Source organism: Cataglyphis hispanica, chromosome 4 (genome assembly GCF_021464435.1).
Source record: "Cataglyphis hispanica isolate Lineage 1 chromosome 4, ULB_Chis1_1.0, whole genome shotgun sequence".
NCBI lineage: Eukaryota > Metazoa > Arthropoda > Insecta > Hymenoptera > Formicidae > Cataglyphis > Cataglyphis hispanica.
The window spans coordinates 8742342-8764081 of NC_065957.1; the positions used below are offsets into that span (position 1 = coordinate 8742342).

Genomic DNA, 21740 nt, shown 5'->3' on the forward strand with positions numbered 1-21740 from the left:
CGTAAATTATACATACAAAGCGCACCTAGCACAGTAAAGTCAAAAATTATAAAATTTTGAACGTGTTGTAAATTCGAAGAGATGCGATTCAAAGATGAATATTTTCTATCGAGAAATGTTCAAAGTAGACTGGCTGTTAAGTAGCCAGAACGTGCTTTAGATTTGGATCGCGCCATTAGTATCGCCCTTCTGCGAGAATCGGCCGGCGGCACGTGTCAAAGGATGGGCGAAGCAGAAGAAGAAGAAGAAGAAGAAGAAGAAGGAAAGGAACGAAAAGAAAACAGCAACGCCGAAGAGGAAGGAGAAGAAATCCGGTGGCGCTGCACGGGAGATACGCAGTCGCGGGAAAGAAAGAGAGAGAGAAAGAGAGGGAGAGAGAATAGGACGGTACGAGCGGTGCCAAGATGGCCGGATATTTTCACTCTTCCCCTCGCTCGATCCTCCGGACGGAATGCCTCTGCCTCGACGAAAACCAGCTTCGTGCCGCCAAACGGAACAAACTCACACAAGCGCGCATACATATCACACACTTACCGCAAATGTTTCCAAAACCGCCTGACCTCTTCCCCCCTCCCTCCCCTGCCGCCGCAGCCTCCTCGCGCTTCTCTTCATCCGGCATGGCTGTTAACGCCTCGTCTTTTCGGCTTCGCGTCGCGAATCTTAAAATCGTCGTCATCGTCATCCTCGTCGTTGATTTTCTTCGCGACACGCAGCATCCCCGCGTACTTTCGTTCGGAATGCTTACAATACCGCGTTGTACTGTGAGATGGGTAGCTGCCAGAGATGTACAGGGGGGACACAGACGCGAGTTGGGTCGGAATAGGGGAGACACGTAGAGGGGCATCGTTCGTCGGGGTCTTAGAGTGACGCTCTTTTTCGTTAAAATTATGGATATTTACGTCTGGACGTCAGAATGTTTTTTCAAGCACGCGCGATACTTTATTATTTATATTTCTAATATAAGATTTCAGAATCTTTACTACAAAATCTTTATTTACTACATCAATATTTTTTTAAACGTTATGAAAATATTTGACAAATATTTATATATTCTGTGCGAATAAAATTGTCGTGCAGATAAAAATTTTTCTCATGCTAAAGGATATGAATTCTCGAAAAAAAAAACTTCGAATTCGACGAGTATATAGTTATCTGACAATATCGATCGTTTCGAAGCAATGGCGTGTCGTGCGCTCGAAGCTGCGGGAAAACATTTCTAAATGGCGCATCAGTAGAAAAGAATTGTCGCAGTAGGATATCGCTTCAAAGATGTAGGAAGGAGGACGGAAAAGAAAACGCAGCGCGCATTGGAGGGAAAGAGAGATCAAAGAGAAGCGGAGAGCGGATGCTGTGTGGACCGCGCGCGCACGATGGAGGGAGTATCACCAAAGATGGCTGCTGCGCAAGCAGCGGCATCCACATCGCGTGCCGCGTCAACTACGCCAAGTCAAGCGTCATCTCGAAGTGCAAGTGCAAATCGCGTCGCGGTGCTTCTTTTCTGCATATTAGATACGTCCCGATCTCAGAAGTTTCCTCGAGATGTATTTACGAATTTACGGCCGGACAAAAGTTTTAGTCGCACACGAAACGCGACCACGCCCAAGCTCTGCGGGCGGCCATCTTGCAATGTCAGCTGAGCGCAGTGCATCATGGTAGACAGTGATGCAACCCTAGCAACCGACGCTGGGCTTTACCAACCTTTATTAACGTCATCAGGTATTTTTTTCGTATATTTTGATATTCTTTTCAACATTTTTCTGTTTTTTATCATCTTTTCTTTTTAAATAATATATATATATATATATACGATAAGTATTTATAATTAATACACATATACATGTATAAACCAAGAGAAACATTACAGAAATTATTTTTTTGTTTATACATATATGTATAAAGTTTTTATACATACATATGTATAATGGTTTAAGTTTCTGCTACAATTATTAATCACAAAATCTGCGATACATTAAGCAAAAATTATATTATATATGTATGCGGTGGAAATAAACAACTATATTAATAATGTAATTATTTACAGCAAAACTTATTCTAATATTTAACAAGAAAAATCTTATTCAAAATATGTTTGCTTTATTTTCAATAAACTATATCGTCAATAATCTTTAAAAAGGGAGGAGGGAGAGGCGAATTTTGAATACATAATTTGAAATATACATATATTTATCATAATAAGCATTAAAGTGTCTACCTGTTTTATTTATTGCTTATTGCTGTATAAAAAATACGTTTTTCTAATTTTTGTAAACATTATTCGCTCTTTGACATTTTGATATTCGCAAAATTTATAGTTTATCTTGAATAATTGATCACACGCGTTCTTCGCCGTTCTCCATCGTAAAAGAGCGCTGATATCATCGCATTTTAACAGATCACAAAACGTATCCACTTACACTTCATTGCTTAACACACTGAGTACTTTAGCTCGAGTTTCACGGTATGTTTCGGCTCCGCGCACGTTATATAAACATAGTATACATCAGATAAATGTTTTCTCTCCTTTCGTAGCTTCCCTGCCGTATTTGTTTACAAGTAGCGAAAGGTGAGCGGTAGTATTCTCTGAGATTTCTGATAAACTTGTCAGAGAAATTTAGATCAAATTATGGATTTCGAAATTTTCCACGGAAGATTTCTCTTTGACTGGCATTACTATAATCTAATGCGAGTAGCAAAAATAATTATGAATTTTGACAGATTCAAATAAAAATTGAGGTGTTAAAATAATGGTGTTTTTCGCACATAAAAAAAAAATATTGTATTATAAAAAAATATTTTAATACTCTTGAAAATAATACTGTAGATACTTTATCTTATCTAAAAATATCTCTATCTGGATATTAATCCATAAAAATTGGTAAAGAGGATAGAAAATCTGAGCCAATAAAGTTATTCCTGATGTCTCCTCGTGAAAGGCCAATAAGATAGAGGAGACATCGTGAGACGCATACGATAAAAAGAAGGGGGACTATAGGAGTTTCGAATTGGAACATTCGAAGGAAAGAAGGATCGAAGTCTACGGAGAAATGTGTCTCGACGAAAACGAATAGCGAGAAAAAGTTGGAGAGAAAAGTAGTTACAGTGCAGAGAAAGAACTAATTCGAGAAAAGAAAGAAGGGATTGTCTGACAAAAAAGGTAGAGAAGAAAAAACGAACATTTATCAGCTTGAGATAAAAATAGCAAGTGACGAGCGTTTTTCGGGAGAGAAAGAAAGAAGGATATATGTAAAAAGGAATAAAAGGAAAAAGAAATGAGAGGAGGATAAAAAAGAGAGAGAGAGAGAAAATATAATAAAAAGATTTGCGATAATAAGCGTATCAAGATAAAAATAAAAACATTGCAAATTGCAAAAGAAAGAAGGATCACGTCTGTAAAAAAGAGCAGTTTCTCACTCTTTAAAATGCGTTTAAAAATATTTAAAAGAAAGGGTAAACTTTTATCCGAAATAATAATATGTATAATATGTAAAAGATGATTTATATGTATAGAAGAAAATATTACAAATAATTAGAAAAGCGAGGAGATAATAATGAAGTTAAGAGACTGTGGAATGAAGGAAAGAGAGAAAGATAAGGAAAGAATAAAGAAAGAAAGAAGTGAGAGGTCGCGTTCTCATTGGTTTCCCGCACAGTACGCAGTTGTTCTCTCTCTTCTTGATCCATCCCGGCGCTTCTTTAGAGCGTGCGCATTCCCCGGATCTCTCTTCATGGCCCCGATGAACCCACTTGATGAAAAGCGTACCAGAGCCTACGTAGAATCGCTCTTACGCCCCGCGTATGACCCTGTCCAAGCCTATGCGCACGATATCTAGGACTAATCCACGACTTCTGTTTCACGATCTTATCCGCTTCTATTGTCCCTATTGGCGTTTGTATCTTGCATACGCTCACAATTCGCAAGAATCGTATACAACTCACCATAAAAGCTGTGTACACGTCTAACCAGATGTTATGTAACAAAATAGATATTCGCAATTTTTTATCTTACAACGCCGTGTGAATGTAAGATAGTACGCACGCGTTCTGCGTGTTAGCTAGAATTATGCATGCAGCACAATGCATACATATATGTACTATTATTAATATAGTTTGGCAATATATGATACCCATTCCGCCGATTTTATTTGGAAATCTGTTGTTTTCATAATCCCGTGTTTGTGCTAAGAATCAACTTAAACGTGAAAGAAATATACAATGATTACATATACATGTATTCTTTATTGAAAAAAATGTAAAAACTTTCTTTAATAAAGAGAGAGAGAGAGATGTTTTAATCCGTTTATAGAAATTTTAGTAAAGCTATTTCTCGGATAATTTTATTGCTGCCATTTTAGCGCACTGATCGTGTTAAGGTTGTTGATGTTAACCTATGCTCTTGATAAATATTTTATCATTTGTCAAATACGGTTACTGCAAAGTGTTATTATCATATTTGACACGTTGCACATTTAATTGATTTAAATGTTATCTCTATTAAGCGGCAATCGTTGTAAACACAGTCGGTTAAAAGTGTCAAAATTATAGATTGAGCTATCACATGTATATGTATATGTGCGTGCGAATTTTCTGATTAAAGAGATTGTATTTTTCTCATCGATATACTTGATATAGCGCTATATAGGGTGATCTCTATCTTTTCTTCAACCGTTTATATTTATACGATCCCGCCGAGCCGCACGTTGTATATACGACGATTTTACGTTATTTACACATACATACAACGGAAGCTCATTTACATACCTACCTATCTCTCTAATCTGAAACATTCAGTCATCGGTCTGGAGTTGTTAACGCCTAAGGTTATCGTATGTAATTGTGTGTAATGCCGTTTATGCTCATACCCCGTCATTGCTTTTAAGTAGATAGGAATCAGCAGTCGTGAAATAATTGATGGCAGGATTTGCGCCAGCAATCTATGATATATGCATATATGATACATATATTTTTATAATTATCAATTTATGTCTGCACTGTGCTTATAGAAAATGCATTGAAAGATTTTTCCATGAATCCTATTTTCAAAAAAGTATGCGATTATTAAAATAATTAACATATATGACACTTAATTACATAAAGAGCGAAGCTTAATAATTATTAACAATTTCACTGATATATGATAAAATGAGTATATGCAACATATTATGAATATATGATAATATAATATAATAATATATTTTTGAATGTGAGAAATATGTATATCATCTATTCTTCACATAGTATTTTTAAAAATGTTATATTCTTTTTTATATATTTATAAAAAATATATAAATATACTTGCAGAATATATTTATAAATATTTGATGTGTAAAAATCAGAATAAAATAAAAATAAATATATTGCTCTTATATAGTATTTACAGTTTACTCTTATACATTCTTATACTTAAACTTTCATTGTGTTCTTATTGATCTTTGTTCCGACATTGTAAATGACCATAGCAAAATGGAGTACTAATGTCACCTATTTGAACCAGATTAGGCAAATTAGAGAGGTGTACCTCCTAGTGGCAGTTTTCTCTGAATATTATACCTGTTAAGCCTCACAATACAGCAAACCTACTTGCTATGGTTGTCTGAATATAAGATTATAGGAACAATCACTGTCTTTATTCTCACGAGCATTGGGATACTTTTCTGTATATACAGAAATTTTTACGAAATTATCGTCAAGATCGTCATTGTGTATTTATAATGATTTTATTAAAAAACCAAAGCTTTTCTAGGCTTATTCTTATACTTATTCTCTCTAATTAGATATTAGTAGGTGCAATCTAGTTATAAATGCGATATAATTTATACAGTGTTCATAATTTTCTACTTATAAAAATACCTCTCTGCAACTACACAATCTTGGTTGAGCACGCTTGATATAATCATAGAGACAGGAAAACGCGTAATAACGGAACGTTTACAGAAGCAAGCGTGGCGATTTCATTGTCCCTGTGGTTTACCAATTTACGAACCATTACGGCTAACTCCTACAGACCATACTGGGCGCGAGATGGTCACGTCGTATCATCCATTATTCATCACCCTCTTCCCCAGACCTCGGTATAATTTTGCTCGTTGATTCTGGACTCTCTGTGTCCATATACTCTTTATAAATACTTCGCAACGCAGATTTTTCCTTGTTGTTAGTACAATTAATCGTACGCGTTTTTAACTCAAGTAATATCTCAATGCAAAATCGGTGTACCGCAGTCCAATTTAATTGCCCCTTGGAATTCTGATTTAGTTAACTGTACAAAAAATTATATATTTCACATGAGATACATGAAAATGATCTACTATCTATTATACATATAATATATATATATATGTGTATTATATATATATATATATATATATATATATATATATATATGTGTGTGTGTGTGTGTATATTACATAATAAATTTTTTATTAGTTTGATGAAAGAAATGAAAAAAAAAATTGTCGAATATAAATTAAAATAAATAAAAATTTTCACAAAGTTGTGTCATTTTAATCGACGCAGGTACATATCGTGTATCTAACAAATATTTTATTCTCGTCACATGTTACCGTGCCTAATATCTCACAACAGATCACAACAGATTGTCCGCTACTCTGCAAGCGGAATGGAATGTCGAGGAACGTGTACAATTTTTTTGATGCAAAGGATACCATATTTTCCTATCCAGTCTTGACCTTGATGTCTACAGATGGAATGTTGGACAAGATTGGGCAAGTCCAGAGACTATTTTGGAGGCGGGGTTGCCAAGAAAGATTCCGAGGGTACAGATACCTGAAGTCACTCCCCCTTTTTTCTTTAGAGCATCTCTCGTTCCTAGGATCCGCCCGGTTTTTTGTACCCCCTTCGCTTTTCAACCGATCTCAACCGAAAGAAACCATGGTAGATACGTAACAGATGACTTTCGTGATGGAAGATATTGACCTAAATTTAATATAAACCGCTCTAATAAAGACATTCTTCATTCGGCTTTTATATTAAAACATCAGCTGTGAATCATCGTTGTTCCTTGTGGATTTTATGCATTATTAAACACGGATTCTGAAGGATTGTGATACATTAGATTTTACCAATGTCTACAATATAAAAATATATTTTCCATAGTTTCGATACGCGGTTATCTTCAGATTGTACAATTATATTTTTATCGAAGAATAAAGATTTTTATTGATCGCAAGAAAATCGACGGCTAATTGATTGTTAAAGAAAGTCATATTATTTCAAATATTTAATACAAATCATAACTTTACGTAAACCGGAATTTGTCCTGCAATAACTTTACTTAATCATAAAAAAAAAAAAATTTATGGAATACGCAGCGCGCACAATATTTTGTTTTTAAAATATTAAATAAAATTATTACACCCCGACAAGCTTCGCGAAATTTCGTATGCTTTGTGAAATATTTCTCTCGCAGTCGGTGCGATAAATTCTTATATTCTGAGTGTTCCTTTTCGGCCCTGTTCCTCCGTTTTCGCATTTCCCTCTATTCATCCTCCATACATCCTCCTTCCATCCTTCTCAACCAATTTATTCGTGTTATGCTCGTGAAGGTTTGAATTGCAAATTCACGATCGTACCGTCGATCGTATGGCACAACATACCAAGGCTCCGAGCTACAGAGAAATGCATTACTGTTATTATAGACACGATCCTCAACGATTCAACGGGACGAGTATTAATACACACATTCGATGTTACGTAACGTTTTTCGTAGCTCCTAGATTCGTTGATTGAGACTTTCTAGGTTGATTATATCGTGCTGCGTACATAGCAGTTTTAATTAAATTTATTGTTACAAGTACACTGCATATTTCGCAGACTGTTTAATATAATGTATGCTGAGCAATGAAAATTTATGTATTATTACTTTATTATTTACCTTATATATGTATATTATAAAATAGGTGGAAGATGAAGATATTTTTCACAAAATTTATCTATCTATTTATTTGTATAAAAGTATAAATTATTATTGAATTAACAATTTTTGCTTAATAGTGGCGAAAATAAGGATATATAATTATTGATGACATTGCTTTTAACATTCTATAATATTAAAATTATTATTGCTTCTGAAAAATTTATGTGTATGTGAAAAGATATGTGCAAAATATATAAAATATGTAAAGATTAAAATATTTATTTTATTTGCACCAATTTTATATACATATATACACAAACACACATATATTTTTCATTTATATATGAATGAAATTAATTTTGAAAACGCGTGAAAGAGTAAAAAAGAAATTAGATGTCATATTAAGTTGAAATCTGACGCAACATGAGATGCACGGTCATCTGTCAAGAGATCTTCTCCAATCTTAATGTCGCACTAGTCAGAGCACAAAGAGCATCAGTGTCCTTATCAAACAGAATATTATCGTAGGGCTCGGAATCAGGCATTCATTATTCATTTGATACAAACAGCGAATTCAGAAGCCTCGATGATTGCATTTATACAAAGTAAACGCGTCCAGTGTCCGGATATTCATAGAATATTACGCCATCTGCTTTCATACACCCATTTATATGTACATTAGAGAGTGTCTCGTATTCTCCGTACTTCCATTCGTTTATAGAATCTTTAATCGCTTTAGAGTATACTTTTTATTAATAAATACTCGGAAACAGTTTTTAGTAATTTTAAAGCGTGTAATATAATTTGAAATATTATGATTATAAAAGTTTTTTAATCTAATGAACTTTCTCGCTCTCTCTCTTTTTCCCTTTCTCTTCATTAACGTATTTTTCACACATATTACAAAGTATATATATATATATACTCTTTTCTCAGATCAGAAGTGCTCCATCAATTTGCTGTTTTGTGGAAAAATAGAAAGCGCCGTCTCTTCAATATGACAAGGTAAGATATTAATCATTAGCAAAGAATGTAACATAGTTTTTATATTACAGACGAAATTTGTAACACTCTTCCTATTACAGTTACCGAAAAAAAAGTAACTGTAACGATAACGATGTTACAAGTAAAGCGTTATGCTTTCTAATCTTAACAATATTGATTCATTTACACGACATTATGTGTATTTCTATAATTATCGAATGTCATATATTTTATCATTAAAATTTAATATGTCAAATGCACATGTACAAAATTCACATTTGAATTAATTTCGTTATACATATGATTATAACTTTTTTTTATGTATATATCATAACCGTCAAATGTCGCTTTTTACAAGGATATATGCATATATGCATTACAATGTTAGCATAATTAACGATCCCCTAGCAATAACTTATCCGTACCCTACCATTAACTCTAAGTATTTATGATCTCATTCATTTTGTTTTATGTTTCAATTTAGACATATTAACGCAATTTGTCTATTTTTGGACATTGTTCATTTACCAATCGGTCGTCTTTTTTTAATTAATTACCATTATGTTTGTTTTTATATTAAGCATTCATTGTCTATCGCATATGATTGTTTAATTGTTTATTGCTTCTTTCTTATGATCAATCATCACTTATCGTCCATTATAAATAATTCTGAAATAATCTACTTTATTTATATGTATACACATGTATATGAATGTGTATTAGTAACAAATTTTTTTAACGTTACTTACAAGCATAATTCTTTCTGGAATTCAAACATTTTTAAAAATTTATTTAAAATAAAAGAAACATCTATATAGAAATAAATGAAAGATTGTCAAGACATATCTACAATAAATTTAGTTTTATTTAAAATGGTTCTTATAATAGTTATCTTCAAATTCTCGATGAAATAACATATTAAATATGTATCTAATCTTTATCAACCGATTATTTGGATATCAAATCTTGAAACAGGACAAAATTATTTCAATTATGCTATTAAATTCATGTGTATAAGTATCGGGTAGCAATCACGAAATTGTCCGATCTACGATAACTGCGAACGAAATATGTATTGTCGCAACGTACTAATGTCCAGCGATCTTCAAATGTAAGGGTCTCTGCTAATGTCTATCCCTTAACGCCTGCCCTACCTGTAGGACAACTTTCCCAACCGGTAAGGTAGATTACCCTGAAGTTTAACGCATTAAAAATCTCTTGAATTAATTAAATTGACCGTTAATTATTTTACTAAATTATACAAGTTGTCCTCTTTCTTCCTTTTTTTTTTATTATGAATGTGTTTTGTTCTCGATAATTTTATGACTGCTCCTCTTCGTCTTGCAGGAAACTCATTTGCGATTTTAAATTATTAGTGCATTGAGGAAATTATATTTATTAATACTTAATTAAAAAAAAATTAATGAATTATAAATACGTTATCATAAAATCACTACGTTTGCAAATGAAAATTGACAGTGACTGCTGTCCCGTTCGTTCTTTAGCAATGATATCAGCTTGCATTTGAATTTATAACGGACCCAAAAATATAATGATATATTTTTATATGATAGATACTTTTATAAAATTTCTATCGACTGCAAGAACTATAGAAAGTTCGATGCAAGCTTTGTGCAACCAGGTGATATTGAAGAAGACCGCCAGATGGCAAAGGAAGCATCTTCCGGATCCTTTCTACGTGATCCTATCGTTGCTCCTGATGCACTGCCGATCAATATGCAGTGTGCTGATCAATAAGATTTTTTTTTTAGATTATAAACTTTTGATAATACACACACAAGAAGTATCGTCTAATTGGGAAAACTACTGTCGCAGGAAAACGCCGATGCGTTTAAAATTATTGTATGACTTTTGAATTAAACATTATTAATAAAAATTAAACGATATCAATAATTTATATCTTCCATCAATAATTTTGCAGTTTTCATATCGCTGAAATTTTAATTTTTGTGTCGCCAATAATTACAATTAAATTTTTTTTTTCGCTATCTTTGTATCAAATACTACATTTAACATCTAAAAAAAAATAATGGAATGCAAAGCATAATCTTTTATTCCAAAAGAAGAATGTCTAGTTTATTATTTTCATCGTCGCTTGCATTTCATACTTTGATTGCCAAAGTATTTCATACTTCGATTTGCGTGAATATAAAGACAAGAATAATATTTATCTTAAAATTCCGATGTTGGTTTATAATTAAATATTTGCGCATGATTTTTTAATAGAGATTTTTAATAGAAAGAAAGAAACATGACAAATTGAATAGAAATGTGCGCGGAATAACTAAAGAACAAAGATTTAATCAAAATAATAACTCGAACAGTACGTTGAACCATGTGGAGGAAATCAGAGGAGCCGAAACCATCGGAGCGATGAAGAATGAGTGCTGGTTTAGCAAGAGCACAGATTTGCTGGGCGCGCGCGCGTGAGTGCAATGGCCCCTTGGCTTTCGTGTTCACCTTCTCGACTCGATGTTGCAGCTACGCCCCCTAATCCCCCCTTCGAAATCTTCTTTGCTTTGCTTTTATTCGTTGTCCATGTAGAATGAACGTCCATCATCCGTATGGTTTTGGTATCGATAGTTAACGATGATACCTGATGTATATTTTTATTCGCGCTCTTTAAGGTTTACTTCCAATGTGTGCTACTGATAACAGAAATTATATACTAAAAAATGTAAAACGCATGTATTAATGCTTATCTTTTCTCGGTGAATTTATAAACTTTGGTTTTCTAAGACGGTACTTGACACAAAACGGGTATCTTTCCTTAATAAGCTATTGTGTGAGCATCGTTTTAAGAAAGGTATTTAGGGCCCATTTTTTGGCTCCCCATATGGCCTGTTACACCTTCCCCATTCACATGGTAGCCTCCTTCACGCCCCCACCATATTCGACACGCGCCCTTCTATACGCTATAAGCTTAAAGGCCCTGACTTTTACGATTCTGTTCAAGTGGTCATAAAACCGAAGTTTATTGCCGTCATGATTTTCAAGCAAACGGGTTACCACCTGTCGGATTCTCGCAAAAGCGAAAACTGCATCAGATCTCTTCATCAACGGCGCCATCAAATTAAGGGGGAGCTTAATAAATCTTTTTTTATGTGATTTACAAATTCTCTTTAGCATAGCGATCGATGATGCTTATATATGAGAAGATATATCTATATGTATAGTAAAGATATAATTCTCATGCCTCCCTCCCTTCATTAGGTTGTAAATATTTAATTACTTATATACATAAAACGCCGATTATATTTTATAGATTGTTCAAGCAAATCGTTTCATTTTTCTAAGTATTTCGCTGTTGTATCAATTTCAATTCGATTTAAACATTTGAAAAGACCAAGATTCAAGATATCTTTTACTTGTTTGTATTTTTGCGACAGCAAAGCAGGTGGCTAATACTCTAAGCGTTTATATAATGGCGAGAGCGAGGCAAGAACGAGTAAGCAAATATAACTAGGGTCAGCCCTGGAGAGCAGCTTATGATGGGCATTACTCGGCTCGTTACGAAATAATTTACGAGGTGCGAATCGCGGGGACGATAATCCAGCGACATTTACATCCCAATAAACACTCCCGATACTCTAAAGCCGTGGAGAGAACTGCTTACTCGACAGCCTCGCGGAGCCTCATTTTACGACATTTTAATTGTGCGATCATTGTCTAATTGATTCGTAAAACACGTGTCTCGTAAAAGACACGTCTACGATGACATTTCTTTATCGTTTACACTCATCACATCAGATTCATTGAGTCTCGGAATCAGGCGCGGTTACATCTATAATAGGATCTCAAATATGATTCAAGTATCTTGCATCTCTTCGTTCCTCTATATATACCTGTTTTCCCTTTCTATATACAACTTGTCGATTAGGTAGTATCGTACATCATCGCGGATTTACGATGTCTACCACAATAACGATAATCGCAAGGTAGCTCGTTGATGTTGGTCGTTTGAATGTCTGAATGGATCTGGCAAGGTTAGTTCGTTACGGGACTCAAAGGTGGCGGTGCACGTATCCCCACGAACGAGCAGAGAGGAGAGAAAGAGACGGCAAGAAGCATTGCGTGTCGCGCGTGCCGCATGGTTTCTCCCCATCTCTTTTCCTCACAGGGTAGGTACAGCGGGCACGCTGTATCCCGCGCTGTCAGTAGCGGTGGGGGATCAGCTGGGCGGCGCCTAGCAGCTCATGGGCGTCATTCCGACTTGGAACTACTTTCGCACGGCGTAGGAACTTTCGTGCCGTAGCGGAACGGTATTCGTGACGAATTCAATTCTGATTGGTCCTTAAGTATAACCTCCTCCCTTAGCGGCGCGTTCTCCCTCTTCGCTCGAGTGTCTGTGGCGACGGCGCTCGCTCTGCTTCGTCTCGCTCTTAGTTGTTACAATGCGCATAACGTTCTTTCTTTTCCTCTTTATTCTCTTCTCTCTCTCTCTTTTTCTCTTCTCTGCCTTCTTATCCGTTTGTGTCTCTGCGCGTTCTCATCCCTCTCTGTTTCTCATCTCATCTCTTCCCTTTCTTTCGCGTCACGACTAGCATTTCTTTCCTCTTCCTTTCTTCGCGTCTTATCTGCTCGCGCGCTTCAAACGTGACGCGCACGGCGAACGAGTACGAATTTAATCTGGCGGTACGTCGTTGAGTTACTGGAACGCTCGATAGGGGGCACTGAGGAATCGTATCGCGAGAAAGAGGGAGAGGATAGATGGAATGGAAGGGAGAGGATGAATATCGTCGAGAGGTGGAGCGAGACAGAATCGGAGGGTGAGAGAGCAATTGTGGGGGGGAAACATTGGGGGTGGAAAGAGGGGGACAACAACGACGATAGACAGAGCGAGGTAGCTCGTACCAGGAGGGGGATGGTATGCGAGACAAAGAGGAATGATAGCACACTGCGATCTCCGTTAGGACGTCGTACTCCGGAGGAAGAGTACGCGCGAGCGAGAAGCGATAACCGCACGAATGGGAAGGCGCAATCGTGATAGAGCGAGAGGAAGATAGAGCGAGAGAGTGCGAGGAGGGACGACGGTTGGCAGAACGGAGAAGGAAGCTCGGGAGAGAGAACGCGAGAGAAGTCGAACTACGAGGAAGAGAGACGAAACGAGGTGAACGAGCGAGCAAGAGACGGACGACGGTACAGAGTGGCGGTACACGGGGCGCGAGAAAAGCGGTAGTGTGCCGTGGACCACCGCACTGGCATACCGTGATTCGTTACAATCTCCATCGTACTCTAGACTCGGACTCTCACAGTCATCTGCGAAGTCACAATACGACAAGTGCTAGTGCAGTGCGGAACTGGCGAAGTCCACCCCCTGACATCTCTCGTGACAAATTGGCCGGCTTGAACTCAAGACAGGCCTTGACCTGACCTGACCGATCGCGCGAATTGTATATTTTGAAAAGAAAAAGAGAGAGCCGCCCCGCGAGGGTGGTTGTCGCGTGCCGGCTGACCGAACCGTCGTCCGGCGCGCACGCGGTAGAGAAACCCGCAGGCGATTTTATAGCCCGTCTTATTACTCAAGTTTATTACATCGTAACGGCTTAACGATCATAGCCCGTTTCCACAGTTCAAACTAGCGTTTTATGCCTCGCTCGTCGCGTAGCGGTAACCATAACAAGACGATAAAAGTCCCCGCCACTGTCATGAAACCCATTCTGAATTACACTCCTACGGCCTACTGACATTGACACTCTCGGTATATAACCGGCTATACCTGTCGATGACTTTTATAGCCACTTAAAACGATTAAATACCCCTCGTTTATTTACCCCTTGTCAACACTCTAATCTGTCACCGCTCGTGTCGAATACCACAGCGTATCGCTTCTTTAAGCATTTATATTTATATTATAGTAACTCGGTGACATGGTACAAGATCAGAGATTTCATTAACTTTCATTCAACACGAAGACGTTGGTGTGACACGAGATTATAACAAATCGGACTAGTAAAATTCAACTAGCCGCGCGTGCTCCATGTAAGCCCGCTCGGACCTTGACTTACTTTTCCGCTGTCTCTTTTTTTGAGTGCCCGTGTTTTAGTGCAAGTGATTCAAAATACCCGGGATAATGAACTCGTACTTTGAACAGACCGCAGGCGGCTTCTACGGAAGCCACCATCATCAAACAGGAGCGGCGAGTCAACATCATGATCCAGCTACTGCGGCATATCGAAGCTTTCCACTCGGATTAGGTATGTCGCATTACGCCTCGGCGCAGCATCATCATCATGCATCCTCTTCGTTAGGGATACACCCAGGCGGTGGAAGCAACACGAGACCACCTCAAGATTCACCGTATGATGCGAGCGTTGCGACGGCCTGCAAGCTTTATTCGACGACACCCGAAGCAACCGGTCACACCACCTCCTCGTATTCAACAACGGCGACGAAAGACTGTAAACAGCAAGATCAAACGTCAACACATCAAAATGGCTATGCCGCGGTCATGGCAGCTGCAGCGGTCAAGGACGTTTGGCAGTCAGCGACCTCGGGAGCGAACAGCCAGAGTAATTCGGTCGTACGTCCTTCCGCGTGTACTCCGGAGAGTACGAGGGTCAGTAGCTACGGTGGCCTCGTAGGCGGCGATCCGGCATCGAGTCCCGGTAACAACAGTTCCTCAAGATCCCTCACATCGTCCTGGAACACCTGCAGTTTAAACTCGTCCGCGAGTCAACCGGTCGCCACGCAACTACATCAGCAGCCTACTGCCAACCATACCTTCTATCCCTGGATGGCTATAGCAGGTGAGTTTGCATTCATAAATGCTCTCTTATACGACTATTATCGTAACAGCCGCGATGAAATATAGGAGCCGCTATGGTTAGGGGAAATGTGGGGAGCCACGTGGTCGGGAAGGCGTGGTGGATCAGGCTTGCCCGTCTGGTTATACCGGACTAAATTGTTAAAATTGCCTCCACGCGATCAAATTACCTACAAATCGTGTAGAAGGAGATTATAGAATAGAATGTTTCGTTTGCGTCGCGAACGGATGAAAAATTCGAACGGATGAAAAATTTTGCATCGCGCGTAAACAAGATGAGTTATTTCATCGTCACTTCGTGCATGTATAAAAAAAGCGGAAGGCGTAGATATGTCCTGCTCGACGAATATAGCTTATCATGACACCGCTACATTCGAACGCGATGAAATTTTTCGCCAAGTCTATTTTGTATGTCATTTTGAAATACGACACATGTCCATCGTGAAACCCGAGATCATAGATTTACAATCGTTGACAAACTAAAAGCATTCCATTGCCATTGTCTTTTGATCGAATAAATATATAATAACAAAAAAAAAAAAAAATTGACAAAAAATAACAGAGCTGAATGTTTAATTATTATTAGCATAATTAACATATATATTTCGGAATCTTTCTTATCTTATCTTATTCGGAATTAACGAATTATAATATCTATTTTTAAACGAATGATTTTTTTAAGTATAAATTGTTGAATGTGTGAATTATTATCATATTAATAATATTATCATTTAATGGTAATTTAATAAATAAAATAAATATGTATTTTTTTATATACAAGACATACAAGATGATGACCTTAAATATGGTAATTTTTCTTGCAAAAAAAAAATAGAATAAAATTTTGTTATACGAGATTCTATTTTTTCGAGAAAAACAATTCAGTATCTCTGTTTGATTTTTGAATTTATACAGTCTCTCTGAAGATATTACAATGTTAAATGTAGTAAACGAAAATATATTTTTATCCATTTTATATTCTCGGAAACGAAATCGTATAAAAAATTTCTTTCTACATCTTCGATGTACTTTTTCACGAAAAATCGCCCCGTAAGCAATTGTACTATCGTTATTGCCACATTATATATATATATATATATAATTTCTTTTAAATTGCTGATCTTAGCCTACCTACATAAGTTTTATGAGTTTTTTATTTTCGCGTATGCAATGTCAACGCGCGCGAGCTATGTCGTGGAAAATCGGTCGTGTACCTTGGCAAAATTATGTCTGGTAGATAGGTAGAATGGAGTCAAGTGCGTGTAAAATCGTTGGGTACGCTGGGTATAATGGGGAAGTCCTCGTCCAATTGGGGGTTCAAGTGCCTTCCCCACTGTACTCACCCCACCGGAACCCCGAATTCCGGTAGTCAGCTGTTTCTAGCAATGTCTTCGTCCTTTTCATTGCGAGAGAGAGAGAGAGAGAGAGAGAGAGAGAGAGGGAGAGACACTCCCGAATAACCTTCTGCTTTGCTGTTGGTAGATATATAATCATCAAGGCCTCGTGGGTTCTATCGTACTTTCGGTCAGAGTGCTTTCTTTACCACAGGTCAGCTGAGATCCTAGATTCCTAGCTAGCAATTCTTTTTACTATCTCTTTCCTTTTTTCCTTGCTCCAAGCCGCTTCATTTTTGTCGGCGGGAATCTCCTTCCCGCGTTCTTCGGTCCGGTTTAAGGGTCATGCGTTTTTTTCTTCATCTTTGATTATACAAGGCATTTTATGCATGTAAAGAAAGAAATTATTTTAAGAGGCTTCAGATATTATTCAATGAATTCTATAATCTTATATACGACACTTTGTGAGTTAAATCTTTTGTAAAAAATATGATTTTTAATATAATTAATTATGCGCACCTACATTTTATATTGCAAACTTGATATCTTTATGATCTCTTATTTTGTAAATTAACAATGTGCGAATTGAGTCGCTGAAAAAGCTTGAAATAGTACTTTGTGTATGTGTATATATTCGCGCGTTCGTCATCTATTTAAATATAAAGAACTCCCGATCACATTTATCTTTGAACCAATTAGATGTTTTGGATCATTGATTACGGGTTGCAAATTGCCTTGATGATACATGGAACGCAGTGGAAAGACTCGCATGAATGAGAAAAAGCAATTGATCGGCCGTATACTCGTATAACAGGTTTCATGCACTCGCGAATTGAAAATCATTGACTCGTTTCGCACTTTTCCAGTAAGTTATTTTCAGTATTGTTGGTACAATTTAACGCTTAGAAAAATTTATCGATTGCAAGAAATTCATTTATTGTAATCTCCGTGATATCGTATAAGTAATCGTGTTAAATTAGAAGATGCACATATAGGAATATGAAAGATTTCTAAAACATTATTATTCTAAAACATATATATATATATATATATATATATATATATATATATATATATATATATATACATTTTAGAGAGAAAGAGAAAGAGAGATTATTTTTCTAATTAACATTTTTTAAATATTTCTCAAATACACGATATGGAATATAACTGCATTAGAATTAAAAATTAATATAAATTGTAGTGTCACAATAATAATAGACTATAAATCTTATCGCTTACAGCGATTGCGAAATGCTAAAAATTGATGTATAAGCATTTGTGTTCATTGTCTCTCTATGTTCCTTCTTCAAATATTCTCTCTCTCTCTCTTTCTCTCTCTCTCTCTTCTCGGCAACGGTAATTATATACCTAGAATGCATGCCAGTATGAAATATTGCATCTGTCGCTTAATTTATCGCACTTTTAATTGTATCTGTGTATATCGTAAGTGTCTTGTACAACGATTGTGCGAGCGATGTCGAATTTATATAAATGTGAAAGCGATATATAAGCATGGCGCCTGTATCTCTATCTTACTGTTATCTTATATTAAAAGAACACATTTATTATATTTGCAACAAGTTGTTCTTCATGAAGAATATAATTTTTGTACTATTGTGCGTTATCCTGTTTTTATAAATTTATATAAATTTATTAATTTATATTAATTTATATTATTTTTATTAATTTTTATAAATGTTATCATTTCTTATCATAATGAGGAATTAATTTTTTAAGACAAATCTCTTCTTCTATTTATCTACTTTTATTTTTTGATAAAATTACACATTGCAATGGATGAAAAATTTATAGAAGAATTTTAAATTAAGGAAACAAATTTTTTTTATAAATAAAAATCTTCTATAAGCAAACTTACCAATAGCAATGAGAAATATATCTTCTTTTATAGAGCTGGATCACTTTCTCAGGATACACCCAAACGCGAACAATATTTATCACTTCTCATTGAGGGGTTGACTGCGTCTACAGGGTAATTAGAGGGCACAACGATAGAGAGGCTGGGGTGCTATTTAGGCATCTCTTCATTCAAGCCCATTGAGAGAGAACCTCTTTTACGGTGCAGATCTGAAAAATGGTCCTTTTTAAAGTCACATTAAGGGTCGCGCGATAACCTGATAAAGGAGTATTAATCAAGATAAATATGTCCGATGGACTTACTATTAATGATAGCTCTGTAGCTTCCGTTTCTGAAATTTACATCCTTTATTTCCGATACGCAAGAAACATTATCTAAAAAGATGATCTAGTTTTATTATATTTAACACGAATAATATAATCTTTGTTAGAAAAAAAAAGAAAATATAAAATAATAATATTACTTAATTTACTTTAGCGCAATAAATCCGTAATACTGCGAATCAAAAAGAAGATTGATATCACTCTTGTGCTTTATCCAATTGTGCGCGCGATACGGCCAAAGAGGTACTCAACGAACCTTGAATTCCTTCACCGGATTCCCGCGTAAAAGCCACGTGGTTGCCCGCTCGTTGCATCGCTCCCAGAGTTGAAAAGTAGTAGTAGCGCTACTTTCTGCAATACGACGTCTGCGAGTAGGTGTTACGTACCTCGGGGAGCAACCTCGTTCAATATAAAGCAGCTAGGAACAACGCTGTAACCGTAACTTTGACGTTTACGACAACGAAATCGTGGCTCGATTCGTTTATCCCTCCTTCTCGTGAAACCTCCACGCTTGCCGCTATGGCCGTTTACGAGGATTGCCGGTAACACAGCGCTCTGCTCCCGTATCAACGAGGATCAGCCCCGATCTTCGTGTGCGTCCGTAGTAAGGATTCCCTTTTCGCGAACAGAAAACATACGGATCATATAACGGATCGTTGCCTTACGCAAATTTAAAATATTTTCTTATGCGATCTATTAATACTTTACATTATTATATTTTCAAAAAATAGATATTCATTTAACGACTAAATAAACAAATAATGTATTCTTGTAATTATATATATATGGTAGATATTAAGTTTACTGTCATTGAAACATTTTTTATTTATGCATATAATTTCTTTTCATTCTTCTGAGCAATTGAAAATGTAAAAGAGAAATATATTATGGAGAGAATATGATATAGAAAAAGGGTGTCCGTCCATTTTTCACAAATTTACGTTCGCGTACCACAACACGTATTTTAAAATCAATTTTTGCGTACTCTATTAAAGGATTATGTGACGGATACGCGTCGAGTATAGGCGTGCATGTTGCACACCGGTGATCAAGTGGTTCGGGGTCTCTCTCCTGCATGTGTATAGAGGTATACGAAATATTCAGGCATACGTAACGTATAGGAACCCACACTATCGAGCATCGCGACCTAAAGAGGCAGCCCGAGTGAATGCGTTCTTCGTATACGTGCGGGGAGAGCCCTTTCCATGTGTTGCTCCGTTGGCCCGGATGAAGTATGACGTACGAGCCTCTCCGTATGACTTACTACGCCCTTTTTTTCCCTTCTCCACGCCCGCCTCTCTCCTTCGTACTGTTCAACCAAAAAACATCGGGGTCTTCTTAAAAATGCACGCTCTTCAGTTGCAATGTGCATTCTTCGATGGCAGAGGAAAGCAGGTAGAAATGAAATGCAAGTGAACCTTGAGGTGTTTTCGTTGTAAAAATATTTTTGTAACATATCATCGTCGTATGACTCATATTTTATAATGAACGTCCGAGGAATACAAATGTGTCAGAATATAAAAGTCGAAAACAGACGAATATGTTAGCGATATTATTTTGTAATTATTATTCTCCGAGTCTTTGTATGTTTCATACCTATTCATTTTTTCTTATAATTATTCTCATTTTTTTATGATTGTATCTTACACTTATCCGCAATTTTTAATTGAAAAATTTGGAATCAATCAATTAATGACATATGAGTAAAAGATTTAAGTATAAGTTTCAAATAATTTAGTCATAATAATAAATAAAGTTTGTAGGCATTAATGTCTCTTTTTTGCAATCATTAATTGATTTTATTAAGAATATTTGCATGATCGTTTTATTATCATTCGGATTGCAATTATTGTCAAAATTGTTAAACTTACTATAATATTTAACCGCGTATATAATTCTTCGATTCTCTTGTCTTTCTTTCTTCTATATTTTCTCACTTTTTTTTCACTAAACCGCTGACGTTAAACAATTATGTATGATTGAATGGACGCGTAAAAATATAAAGTAAAAACATCAGCATCATGAGCGATTTGCGCAAATAATTTTCATCATTGCGATGTAATCGCGAGTCGACCGATCGAGAAATAACGTTGTACTCACGGAGGTAGACTAATTTTAAAGTACAACCTCGGCGCCATCAGCTAAGACGATATCAATATATACACGATATGTACATCTCTCGCGTACCTTTCGCATTTTAATTTAAGCATCGCCTTGCGACCAATCACGCTATTCGCGTTATACGTAGCGGCCGACTTAAGGTATAATCTTTGATCGATCGTATCGCTCGCGTCTTGTCCCGCGTCTCGCTTCTTCCTTTCATAACTAGTAATTTTAACCCACATGGTGCTTCTCGAAGGATTTTCAGTAAGCTTGTTATTATTATTGTTGTTATTATTATTTAAATTTTGCTTATTATTATTCAACCTTTTGCCTTTTTATAAAATAATTATATAATATTCGAATAAACTGTGCGATTAAATATAATTTGAACAATTTGATGTAAAAATATATATCCTTTTAGATAGAGAGTGCGTTCAGTTGAAACAGAATTACCGAA

General features: G+C 36.2%; 1 protein-coding gene and 1 long non-coding RNA gene across 5 annotated transcripts in view; one reads left to right on the forward strand and one right to left on the reverse strand.

Moving 5' to 3' along the window:
• Window positions 1-1411: 1411 nt before the first annotated feature.
• LOC126849001 (homeotic protein ultrabithorax-like) overlaps window positions 1412-21740 on the forward strand; it is a 112243-nt gene continuing 91914 nt past the window's right edge. For 2 of the 3 annotated variants that reach the window (XM_050590452.1, XM_050590451.1), the window contains exon 1: window positions 13719-15627. In XM_050590452.1, coding sequence (XP_050446409.1) covers window positions 14952-15627 — 676 coding nt within the window. In that variant the 5' untranslated portion in view covers window positions 13719-14951. Of the gene's footprint in view, window positions 1717-8809; window positions 8879-13718; window positions 15628-21740 lie in introns of those variants that run through there. The other variant, XM_050590453.1, reaches the window with a different exon arrangement.
• The window catches only part of LOC126849026 (uncharacterized), a 104559-nt gene continuing 101754 nt past the window's right edge, over window positions 18936-21740 (reverse strand). Inside the window, exons 1-4 of one of the 2 annotated variants that reach the window (XR_007687338.1) lie at window positions 20223-20461; window positions 19437-19795; window positions 19160-19231; window positions 18936-19066 (exon numbers count right to left, since the gene is read on the reverse strand). This is a non-coding gene — a long non-coding RNA (uncharacterized LOC126849026). Of the gene's footprint in view, window positions 19067-19159; window positions 19232-19436; window positions 19796-20222; window positions 20462-21740 lie in introns of those variants that run through there. The other variant, XR_007687339.1, reaches the window with a different exon arrangement.